This window comes from Corticium candelabrum, chromosome 15, assembly GCF_963422355.1.
Source record: "Corticium candelabrum chromosome 15, ooCorCand1.1, whole genome shotgun sequence".
NCBI classification, from domain to species: Eukaryota; Metazoa; Porifera; class Homoscleromorpha; order Homosclerophorida; family Plakinidae; genus Corticium; species Corticium candelabrum.
The window spans coordinates 710,868-723,075 of NC_085099.1; the positions used below are offsets into that span (position 1 = coordinate 710,868).

The 12,208-nt window shown below is 39.0% G+C and overlaps 3 protein-coding genes across 3 annotated transcripts; 2 read left to right on the top strand and 1 right to left on the bottom strand.

Moving 5' to 3' along the window:
• The first annotated feature begins 85 nt into the window (after nt 1-85).
• Nucleotides 86-2,909, top strand: LOC134190859 (negative elongation factor B-like). Its single transcript, XM_062659395.1, has 5 exons — nt 86-1,059; nt 1,278-1,380; nt 1,431-1,526; nt 2,071-2,559; nt 2,616-2,909. Exons 1-5 carry the CDS (start codon nt 203-205, stop codon nt 2,769-2,771), a joined length of 1,701 nt encoding a protein of 566 aa, XP_062515379.1. The 5' UTR covers nt 86-202; the 3' UTR covers nt 2,772-2,909.
• Nucleotides 2,910-3,066: 157 nt separating this feature from the next.
• Nucleotides 3,067-3,964, bottom strand: LOC134191303 (SNARE-associated protein Snapin-like). Its single transcript, XM_062659902.1, has 4 exons — nt 3,837-3,964; nt 3,705-3,751; nt 3,348-3,466; nt 3,067-3,289 (listed from the first exon to the last, which is right to left on the bottom strand). Exons 1-4 carry the CDS (start codon nt 3,938-3,940, stop codon nt 3,206-3,208), a joined length of 354 nt encoding a protein of 117 aa, XP_062515886.1. The 5' UTR covers nt 3,941-3,964; the 3' UTR covers nt 3,067-3,205.
• Nucleotides 3,965-4,006: 42 nt separating this feature from the next.
• LOC134191070 (N-acetylglucosamine-1-phosphotransferase subunits alpha/beta-like) lies at nt 4,007-11,543 on the top strand. Its single transcript, XM_062659629.1, has 28 exons — nt 4,007-4,173; nt 4,232-4,317; nt 4,370-4,489; nt 4,896-4,952; nt 5,014-5,707; nt 5,843-5,954; nt 6,012-6,079; nt 6,196-6,327; nt 6,390-6,467; nt 6,525-6,620; nt 6,688-6,753; nt 6,804-6,935; nt 6,989-7,283; nt 7,341-7,406; nt 7,478-7,542; nt 7,605-7,719; nt 7,777-8,609; nt 9,093-9,236; nt 9,400-9,662; nt 9,725-9,877; nt 9,935-10,001; nt 10,059-10,166; nt 10,230-10,315; nt 10,370-10,468; nt 10,911-10,965; nt 11,020-11,132; nt 11,229-11,319; nt 11,374-11,543. The coding sequence occupies exons 1-28, from the start codon at nt 4,048-4,050 to the stop codon at nt 11,455-11,457; spliced, it is 4,404 nt and encodes a 1,467-aa protein (XP_062515613.1). The 5' UTR covers nt 4,007-4,047; the 3' UTR covers nt 11,458-11,543.
• Nucleotides 11,544-12,208: the final 665 nt, after the last annotated feature.

Below are 12,208 nucleotides of genomic sequence, written 5' to 3' on the forward strand. Positions count from 1 at the left end.
ATTTTTATAACATAAATAGTGCAACACTCTCTAATATTACAAAATTGCGCATGCTCAGACCGCCGGTCAAAATGGCGGTCGTCAGTTCTCTTTTCTTTCCTAAAACACAGCGGAAGATTTCTGTAGTGTGTCGATATTTGTCGAACTCACAGAATGCTGCAAGAGTTTATGATCTATCTTTGAGTCATTGGAGTAAGTTAGAATGTCTGGATCGAGCGTACAAGGCGCAGATTTCATTCGTGATGCTTTGGGATCTTGTGGTGATCCTTTAGAGGTGATCGCACACTTTCAGCAGGATAACCGTTTAGAAAGCAGCATTTTGGAAACTGTCCTGCCTCTTCTGGATCTGCATGACGTCTTACGGAGCGATATCTACGATGGCATCTGTGATCAATTGCGAGAGAAATTGAAGAGTGTAATCTCCAGCCTCTCCGAAGAAAGACTCATACAGTTACTAGATGCTAGCTTTCCGTTCGCTGATGGACCGTTGCGAGGTATTGTCCTGCGTCTGTTGGAGGCTCCACCAGACCTGCCCCCTCATATTCTCAATTCGGTTGTAGAGAATAGTAAACTTTATGAGGCTTGTCCGGTCACAGTGAAGCGTCAGGTATGGGAGGAAAACGTTGGTTTATTCGGAGATGAGGTACGGCCATTGCTTGATCAATATGTGGAAGAGAAGGCGGCATTGCTGTTACGTATCGAAGACAACCCTTCATCCAACTTCTTCACACCTTCTCCCAAGACCAGACGTCAACATGAGATCATACAGACTCTTACCTCTTACGTAGGGCACTCTGTCAAACTCTACAACACTGTTCTTCAGTTTCTTCGGGCTCTGTTTGTTGACAGTGGCTGTGTTCACTTCTGTACTCTTCGAGCTGATGTTCTTATGGCTTTGCATGACTTAGAAATCAAGATTATTTTAGATGCAGATCCCTGTCACAAGTTTGCCTGGTGTCTTGATGCTTGTATTCGTGAAAAGTTTATTGACGCAAAGAGAGGAAGAGAACTAAAACTATTTCTTGATGGCATTAAACCACCAAGAGAACAAATGAGAGGGTAAATACACGATTTGTGTGTTTTAACATGAGTCAGTAGAGATAGATAGATGTGTCTCTTTGCTTTTCAATATTAGTAACATTTTCACATTAAATAGGGGTTGAAATTGTATGTGGTAGTCAGCCTAAATGTTTTGATGTGTGCACTTGAGTTTTGATGAAGCGAATAGCAAATAGTTTTTCTCTTCTGCTGGTTGATTGATAGATACTTATGCTTAGGGACATATCCATGTTGCTATGTGATCCATTTGCAGTCCATACTGTGGCTAGTACAGCTGTGAAATTGCTGCATGAATTGTTGGAAAAGGAACAACTTCCAAGGGTGAGATAGAGTTCAAACTTGTTGACATTAGTTGATAGTTTTTGTGGTAGGAGAGTGCTCAGGTGATGCTTCTTTTGCGACTATTGCAATTTGGCTTGAATGCTCAGGAAATGATCAATTGTCAAGATTTTTCAGAAAAGGAAATGGTATGATGGCTAGCTAGCAGTAAATCTGAACATAAATTTGAGTTACTCACTGTAGTCTTTGTTTGCACGTTTCGATGTTACCTAAGTAAGTTTTTCAAGCAACAGTATCATGTGTTTGTTTGAGGAGGTTATTTTTACGATAGCAGGGCTTTGAGGAGCCAGTCTACTTGTTTGAGAGAGCATTTCAAACTTAGTAGTTTACTGTATTGGTGTAACATGGGATATCAGATTGTCAGTTGCACACATACCGTAGCTACAACACGCTTGCAGAGTGTAGAGGTTGTTGCTTATCTCATAGCAGTCACCTCGTAGTCTAATACTCTGCTCTTAATATCATTGACTCACAGGATAGAGTAATATTCAGAAAGTTGAGGAGTCAGCCCATTAGTAGACTGTCTGTCCATTCGTTTATCAGTGCCTTAGAGTCAATGTTATGAATTTATGGAAAGTTTTATGTTAATTGTCTATTAGCACACCTTCATGATTACTTCCATTTTACAGTATTTGAGTGCATACTTTTATCTGGAATACTTGTCTTTCATAGGATCTTCTTTGCGTGAAACAATTCCTGCCATTGTTAATTGAGCTCCTCCTTAACAGATCTATTAGTTTGTTCTCTAACGCATCATCATTGGTGAACAATGACAACCACTTAAATGAATCACTAGTCCACTTATTACCACAACGCTCTCTTGCCAGAGTTATAGCCTTCCAATTCACGGTCAAAGCTGTTCAAGAGAGAGACAAGTACTTGATAACCACTCTTCTTCCGGCAATAGCCAAGGGATGTGATGCTTCTGACTTGAGAGATGACTTTTTGCACCAGTTAATACTTAGCTTAGGTCAAATGGGTGAGGAAATGACTGGCAACCAAGAAATGTTGGTGTCCGTATTTGAGCATTTCTTACTGAAGTTTGTGGAAGAAGACAAAGTTGTACACTTCACACATTACCTTATATCAAGGCTTTATTACAAGGGAGACTTTTCATCCCATGTTACGACACTACTAGAAGCATTCAAACCACTAGAAGAGGTTTGTCAGTAAATAGAATTAGCAACGGAAATTGTATTAGTTTGTTGTCATTGTAGCATTCCGCATGGACCCATGAATTCTACTCCCATCTTGTTGATAAAGTTACTGCTCCAAGGAAAGAGAAGCCGTTGCTGTCTATCCCACCACCATCAGTAGAAAGTTCAGGTTCTCCACTACTGGAAATGCTACCAATGAAGTCTCCATCAGTCTAAAAAATCTAGATGTGTATATATGTGGTTTGACTTGTTAGGTGTGTATTCGAATAGTGGAGTATACAATGCTTAAAATCAGGTGTAACTGATGGTCAAGTGATTTGTGTGTGAGATGGTATGCAAAAAATACAAATGGAAAATGGATGCTCTGGTGTACATTCAGGTTTGTCTGTTCTACATATATACCTTATGATAGTTGTTCTTCATAATCAGCTTGTTTTCAATATTCTAATTTATGCATCAACTAACTGGACAATGTTAATTAATTAATTAACTAATACATTACTTGAGAGTGTGTTCAACTTAATATTGGTTATTACAGTAGCAGCTTATATTAACGATACTATTGAATTCTATGCACAGTATTCTCTTGATAGTATTTGTTATTCATTACACAGTATAAGTATACAATTCATTGCAGTCAATTCATTTCTTCATGACAAATGTGCTGCACCAAGCATTGCTTTTCTCCGTGCTGTCTCCTTAGAGACAAGATGATGTAGTCGATTGAGTCTCTCCTGCAATGTGACTAAACAGTAAACAATGATTTCTACAGCAACAAACCTCTGAGCACACCTGCACACTCTCTAAGATGTTATTGACAAGAAGAATTCGATGCCTTGAATTAGCTAGATTCTGAATGTAGGAATCCAGATTAACAGGTGACCTCTGAAGATCAGACAGCCTGTGAAGTTCTACCACAAAGAAACATCACGCTAGGTAACAACGCCGGAGCTCCTGGCATGACGGCGCGAGAGGGTCTGGTACGAGGCTAATCTGGGTAAAGCAATGTACTACTGGCACGGCGAATTTTGAAGGGTCTAATCATAAAAATTTGGTATTCTTATTTAATTAATTGAAACAAAACTAATGGCCACACACTGGATATCAGAATGCAAACCTCATTACACTGTACTGTCTCCACATTCTTACCTCTCGATAGCTTATCGATGTACTCTCGCAATTCCACTTGGCTCTCTCTATAACAAAACAGGTAGAGTACAGTACATTGTCTACATGGTGCACAGTTGATCAACAGCAATGTGCGGTGTCAAACCTACCTACCTAACTGCCTCTACGCGTGCATCGACCTCTTCCACTGCCGGTCTGAGAACAGACAACAAGCCATCCGCTAGAGCATCGACTTCGCCAGCATCGGCAGACGCCATCTCCTTGATTCACGCATGCGCAGCAAGGCGCAAGACTCGAGGCCCATCGAGGTTGGCGTCGAAGTGAAACGTGTGCTATTTGGTCACTGCAGGACTAACTTACAGCTATGCGAAACGGCATTTTTAAGCTATTGCAACGACAGCTTTACACCTGTTTGTCGTCGCGCAACGGTTACCTTCTCTGCATTGGAGCTCTTGTTCTTGTGTTAGTGTCTGGCTTTCAATTTGGAGAGGTGCTGACATGTTCACTGTCAAGGTTGCATGAACCGGAAGCAAGCAGGTGTTTTGCAGGTTGCTCTGGTATGGAGCATGAATCAGTATGCTGCTGTATTCAACTCTTATCATGATAATATTGCGGGCAAATCGTTTCAAGACAGGTTTTGGTTTTTATTCTGGGCATTGGTTTTCGGATGATTTTGGGCTGTGTAGACTGTGTGCACCGATTCCTATTGATATTGTGTACACGTGGGTAAATGGTACTGATCCTGAGCTGCTGGAAGAGTTGAGTAAAGTCAAGCTTGAGTTCGAAGCAGAATTGAATAGAACAAGGTTAGTATTACACAATGGTTGTTGGTTGTGATATTTTGGACAGTCTTTGTATTGTTGTTGTTAACGAGAAGAGAAATTCAGGTTGTTGCTTTGTGTGCATGCACTGTGGATGGATCTTTATATGGCACTCTTGCCATTAAGTTAGTATAATAAGAATCTAAAATAGCACTCATGCCCTGAATTAATTAATTAATTAATAGGTTGCATTAATGTCAGTTGTGAAGTACACAAGGTTTGCAAACTGAAACAGCATGAAGCATGCAAACTCAGATAACTGTAAGTTGTATGTGTGATCCTAATTACAAGAAAACTTAATAACTGTTATGCACACTTGTAAACATGATGAAACTGTAATCAGTCGCTGGTTAATTGGTCATTTTACCATTGTATCAGTGTTACTGTTCAGGTTAAGAGAAAGAAGAAAAAAGCTGGAAGAGGAACTACTAAAGAATCAAACGATAAAGTGTGATGTTCACAAGGCTTTTGGATTTCTGTTCAATATTGTGCTGCACTCATATTTATAGGTTATTTAATCAGTCTAGAGAGAATATAACAATAGGAAGCCCTGTGGAGAAGACAAAGTTACAAATGTTTCGAAGAGATTCTGCTGCAAACACTGTTGTTTATAGATCAAACCAAACCGATTCCAAGCAATCTGTCACAATCACTACATCATTGAAGGCATCTTCTAAACATGCATATGTGAAACGGAAAAACAAACGGATTGGTTCTAGAGGATTGAGAACAGTAGACAGAGCACAAAGGGATGAAGTAAGACAGCGTTTTGAGGGAAAAGGTGTTAAAATGCTTCAATACAAAGCAAAGGAGAAAGGAAAAGAAACAGATCATAAGAGCAATGGTGGGAGTAGGAAAGACAGAAATGTAGAAGAAATGAGTAAGGAGGTTGATAAGAACAATAATGAGAATAAGAAAGGGGACACCAAGGAAGATAATGGCAAAGAAGGTGAAGGAAAGGTTGACAAAGATGTACAGTCATCATTCAAAAGAGTGGCAGAACAGGTAATGAAAGGGAAAAGTGAGCAACTCGTGCCTGACATGAAATTGAAATTGAATGGAAAGAATAGCAAACTTACCGACAAAGTTGGCAATGCAACTGGAGCCAATAAGTCTAATGACATTTGCCAAGGAAAACTGTGCATCCCAGCATTTGCTCTATTAATTGAGGAGGGACTCCCTTCAAACATATCTTTGAAACAGGTAAATGTGGTAGTGAGATTACGGTAATATAGACATCTTGCTTTGGTTGTGTTCAACAGGGACTGCTATTATTTTGATTAACCTCTGGGACAGCTGTAGTGTTGTTTCTTTGTCTGTACAAGTGTATGTGTGCAGGTTAGAAGTATTCATCGGCACTTTGCTTCAGCAACTGAAGTTTTTCAAGTCACTTCTGTTGGTTCGCATATTGAGACAGCGACATTTGTTCAATTTCCGTACCAGAAAGCTGGTCAGTAAGAGTGGCATTCATTTTGTGATGTTTGTAGTGACGCATCATCAATTTCAGTATTAGACGCTTCAATGGTTGTTGTACCATGGCTTAACAAGAATCTAACATCTACACTTGGATATCTGGTAACAGTGTAGCTTTGCTGTCTGGATGTATCATTTTTTGTTGCTTTAGTTGTTTTCATGATTTTTAATTACTATAGTAGATATGGTATCTAGTCTGTTTGTGGTTTTATTGACAGACTAATGACACAGCACTACTGCACAGTGTTGTTCTGCAACAGTTGGTATTAGTGACCAATGTGCCAGTGAATATCACACAATTGCAGCTGACTAGAGCATTGGCAGGTCGCTTCAAGTCACATGTTGTCTCTGTAAGTGATCAACTGGAACCATACATTTTGTCCTTGAAGCATATATGCAGTCTGTGATGCAGGTTACATTGCACACAAATTACAGTGTCGCTGTTGTGAAGTTTGACAATGCTACATATATCGAAACAGTTCTGAAATTGGTAAACAATGTTTTTCTTGTCACACGTCTTGCTTACTATTTGGTTTTGTGTTAACAGCCAAAGGGCAATGTAACTATTAGGCAGCAGCCTGTTGTGTTTCAAGCCGCTCGTCTTGTGTGGAACCCTCTACTACCGACTGTAGCTCCAGGCAAGGTATGTGACAATCTTTGCCAATGTAGGTATGAAGCTTTCTAGTTGTATTATTGATTTATGCATAAAGGATGGCAAAACAGAATTAGAGAAAGTCAGTGACATATTCTCTGCCAATCGCTTTCAAGACAATGAAGTATGAGTAGAAGTAGATGTTGTAGTTTTTGTTGTAACTTGTGTCTTTAGGAATTGCGGTATTCATTGCGATCAGTTGAAAAATTTGCTCCTTGGGTTAGACATATCTATTTGGTAACAAATGGTCAGATTCCCTATTGGCTTGATCTTGACAATCCAAGACTGACAATTATTACCCACAATGTAATCTTTCAAATGTTAGTCGGGAAAATTTCCAATTTAATAATGTTGTTTAGGATATCTTTTTGAACAAGTCACATTTGCCAACATTCAGCTCTCCTGCAATCGAATCGCATATTCATCGAATACCAGGATTGTCAAAGAAAGTGTTATATCTGAATGATGATGTGATGTTTGGTCAGCCCGTGTGGCCAGATGATTTCTATACTCATTCCAATGGTCAGAAAGCATATCTGGCGTGGCAGGTCCCTCACTGTGCTGAGGGATGTCCACCAACATGGATAACAGACAAATATTGTGACAAGGCATGTAACAATTCAGCATGTGATTGGGATGGTGGAGATTGTACAGGTGATACAATGGGACTTTGATATCAGAACATTTTAGCATTATTCTATGCATGCGTAGGTGTATCTGCAAAAGCTTCTTCACTGTACAGAGGCTGGCAAGGAATGTATGGCGGCTTTCGAACAGGTGTGTGTTGTTGTGTTAGAAGTTATGATCACTGTACTGCGTTACCATTTGCTGTTATGTGTTTCTTCAAGATCCTAGTCGATATTGTAACACTGGGTGTGCTGACTCATGGATGGGAGATAGATACTGTGATTCTGTAATCTAACAAATGGCGAGTGTATTCATTTCGTAGTGATTAGAATCATTTGAGTTGTGTAGGCTTGCAATGTGTTTGATTGTGGATTTGATGCTGGAGACTGTGGAGTTGTAAACTTTGGAAAGTTATATGGCATTGATGTCACTGACGACATTTCAACTGTCCATCTTCCATTAGGTATGTGAAACTGTTTATGAAGTTGTTTTGTTTGATTAAATTAATTATTACTTTTAGGTCTCAAATCTGTTTATTTTAATTTGAGCTCTGTCGTGGAAGGACGCAAGATTACAGAAGGTGATGTCACAAAGGCTGATGTTGTTCGAGTGGCTGTCGTTGCACAGCGTTACAAGACTCTTAGTCTCGTGTTCCATCCTCGGCAAAACTTGACTTTGCTGTCTATCAGGGTGGTCTGTGATGAAGTCAATAAAACTAAGATTTCAATTCTCTTTAATGTCACGGTTGATACTTCCATTACTTTACCAGTGGCAACGGTGGCTCCAACAACAGCGATTTCTACAAATATAACAAGTAGTAATGAAACAATGATGGTGCGGATACAGAATGGCACACAATCAATCAACTTTTGGAATGAAGACATTCCAGTGCCAAGGCAACCTGAACTGTTTAACACGTTGGAATATGCAGTGCCTTTATTCAGAAATGGCACCATTTTTCCCTCTGATGTTGCGTCTCAGCTGTCAATTCTTCAGCAAGAGTACAAGATAGGAGACTTGACTGAAAAGGGTTATTATCGTCGAAAAGCAAAGATTTTAAAGGAGTTTATAGAACGAAACCAGTCTGCAGCACAAATGACCTTTGGATCAGAACTTCCTAAAATGACTGCGGTGGCCACTGTGCATGCTCATCAGAACAATACGTCAAAACAGACGGGAGTGGAAGGAAAGAAAGCTGCAGAAGAATCTAGAATGGAGCCAGCAGGAAAGAAATGGACGAATGATACAAGTGAACATAAGGACATGGATAAGCTTCAGCCAACATTGGACAGAGAGTTAAAACAACATAGAAAAATCTTATGGATCAGTAATCTTGATGGTCTTGTAGATGAGGTAGTGCTTGGCATTTGCTTGTGTTTTAATACTATAATGCGGCTGGTCTTTATTATCAATGTTGAGTGTTGTTGTTTGTATTTGTTAGCCATTTCAGTTGGTCATCAATATTTGATTTTTGCTTTCTTTCTAGTTTTTTATCTTGTAGTTTTGTTTTCTTTGTGTGTTGGTTTATCTATTTGTCTGCCTCTATATCTTTGCCTGTCTGTCTGTCTCTGTCTGTCTGTCTGTTTGTCTATTCGGCTTTCTGTCTGTCTGTTTGTATTGGGGAGGCCATGACTGTGCACTTGGAGCAGGTAGAATAGACTAGCAACTGCTTGCCTGTTTGTCTAGTATTTTTGTCTCAATATTCATTTGACAATTCAGTCTATCTCTTTTTACTACTCTGAATTCATCTTGTATAGTGGTCTGCCTCGATGTACTTTTGCTTCAATTGTGTTTGTGTTTGCATTTGAGTTGATTTGACTTCTCTGATATTATTAGGTATATGACAGTCATCACAGATGGAGTGATACAGATGAGGACTTATTTGTAGCTAACTGGATAGCTAATACGAAGAGAAAACAGTTGCAGCTTTATGATGAACTTGAGAGAACAAAGAAGGAGTGGCTGGAAAATCATCCTGAAGTAATGCACTGTTGTACAGTACCTTGGAAGTTCTAAAATGTTAATGACAGACCATGAAATGTGGTTGTACAAATATTGGAGATGTGTACAAAATGACTTATTTTACATATACGTTAATATGAAACTTCTAAATTTCTTATTGCAATTTGATTGTGCATTGCAGAGTCGAAGTGGTTTTAAAACCAGAGGTGTTTTTCCTTGGGAGAAACAGCAAATTTTTGATGATGTAGTGGCAGAGAAACATGCAGATGAGACTTACACAACTTCTGATACTGGACCTCAAAGGAAACTCATGGATGCTTTTGCTGATTCCTTGAAATACGTCAATAGACTGTACAACAGAAAGTATGGTTATGTTGCTAGGAAGGTACCAGCTCATTGTCCACACATGATTGATATTGATGTCATGGCTGAACTTCAGTTGAGGTTAGCAATTGTACAGTATATCACAACACTGTAGTCAAGGTTCAACTTGTAACTGGTGATAGATTTCCAGATGAGTATGAAAAGACATCTTCTCATCAGCTTCGAGATCCAGAAGATATGCAATTTGCATTCTCATATTATTACTACATGATTGGTGAAACGCTTGAATTTAATCTGACTGCAGTATTCAGTTCCCTTGATACAGATGGTTCAGGGTTAGTCTCTATCGCTCACATAATTAGCTAGTGCATATTTTCATCTGTACATTGTAGTATCTTGTCGTATCGTGAACTGAGAACTCTGATGTCTAGGATTTATGATCTCCCCATAACACTGAAAGTAATTTGCATGTTTAATTAATCGGTAGAGGTTTGTGTTATGTATACTTGTTATTAGGTGATGGAGGAATTTGAAAGGACATTATACAACTGCTCCAAGTCTGCAAACTACACTGTTCCATTCGTTGATGAGTTAGATATGGAATACAACTATGATGATGCTGTAGTAAGACAGCATGGTGTTTACACGATCTTGCAGCTTACCTCTTCTTTAAATTGATGATTCTAGCCACTGGTGACTTTAGAGTTGCTGTCTCAGTGTCAGCCAATTGTGGAACTACTAAACAAGACGTGTAGCACAGAGAAGAAATTCAAGTTAGCTTGCTGCTAGGGACAATTTGAACTGTCTTCAGCATGTTGTATAACTAGAATGGAAGTATTGGGTGAAGATGATGTTGCATTCAAAATGATAGAGGACAACATCACAAAAACAGTCCAACAGCTCGACTGGATCAGAAAACATACAAGGTGACTCATTTCCCTTCCCATTTTGTCCTACTCAGTTGTCTTACCATTAAAGTTGTTATGGAGGGAGGTTTATGTAAAATGGGTCAAAGACTGGGATCTTGCGACCCACTATGATAGTATCATTTCACTATGTAATGTCTTTATGACTGCCATATATGAGGTGATACGAGAACTTCCTTGCTGTGTAATGACTGTAATATGTTTGATGCTGACATTCTCAACGTCCTTTACAAGCTCTTAATTGAAACTACAGCTTTAAACGAACCTTATTTAGTAGGTTGCCATCTAGACCTTTTCCTTTTGCTTGAAAAAAGTTACACTATACATGTACACTGTATATATGTTAGACTACACTGGTAAGTGACTGGTAAGTGACTTCATTACTACTACAGTACACTGTACTTACTGTTTACCTGTTGTTCTGTTTTAAATGTTATGGCAGGAAGTTTATTTGCTTGAATGACAACATTGACCACCGGAAGCCAGATGCAGCAATGGTAGTCAGTCTGTAGTCCTGAACAAGACACAAAGCTGTATCAATGTTTCTATAGGTGAAAGCTCTAATTCGTGATTTCCTTGAGTCACTGTTTCCAGAAAAATCACAATTTGAATTACCCCTTGAGTACAGAAACCGTTTTCTTCATATGGATGAACTCAATGAATGGTAAGTTTGCTCACTTGTACTTGACATTAGCTGCCAATTCTTGCCCTGGATACTTTGGATTTGGATTGACAAAGTTATTTGTTACTTACTCTTCAGGAGGAAACAAAGAGATCTAATTCATTTCTGGACTCATGTTGCATTTGCTTGTATCCTGGTCATCACGCTTGCATCTCTCTGTGTTGGCCAGGTAAGTTACAAACAAGTACGTTGACTGTCATAGAAATCACCAATTCTTTGCTAGCTAAAGCAGTTGAGGCGCAAGTGGCATAATTTTGTTACCAGGCTACGAAGACGAGGAGGAAGAGGACAGTTTGTAGCAGTCTAGGTACATATATATATTGACCAGAGTTTACAATTTACAGTGCAAAAATGGAATATCTGGTTTTTAATTAATTGATATTATAACTACCATGTGTGTTAGTATACATGTAGGTGGTTAGGATACTTCATGAATGGCTGTGTGTGTGTGTGTGTGTGTGTGTGTGTGTGTGTGTGTGTGTGTGTGTGTGTGTGTGTGTGTCTGTGTCTGTGTATGTGTGCAGGTGCATATCCATGCGCAAACAATAGATTGGGGCAGTTCAACAAAAGCGATTTTGTTGTATAAAATGTGCCACAATCTATTGGCTAAGACACTTTTGCAAGTGAAGTTTGCTAACTCCAAAAATCCAACTGTTAGTAGTAGTAGTCGGGACATATTGTGGCATAATTGAATTGTTGTGGAGACAATAGGAAAATGAAGAGTCCTACATGAAATGATGAATATTGCTAGCAGTAGTTATATATGGTATAATTGTATATACAAGCGAGAGCTAACACTGTGACATCATAACGGAGTATGTTTACTTGCTCTGCAATTGCTAAAGCTTCACACATATTCAAGTAGGAAATATCGCTTACCATGAAATGCAGTGTAAACTGGTGATCTCATGGTCGTCTGATCATGCTGATATGACAGAATATCAAGTAAACTTGCAAGTGACGCTGGGCACAGTTTGATTTTTGTATTAAATGCAGAGACATACACTACCATGAAAATTGTTTGATGGTTTAGGTTCTAGTGAAGTACGATTCAGTAA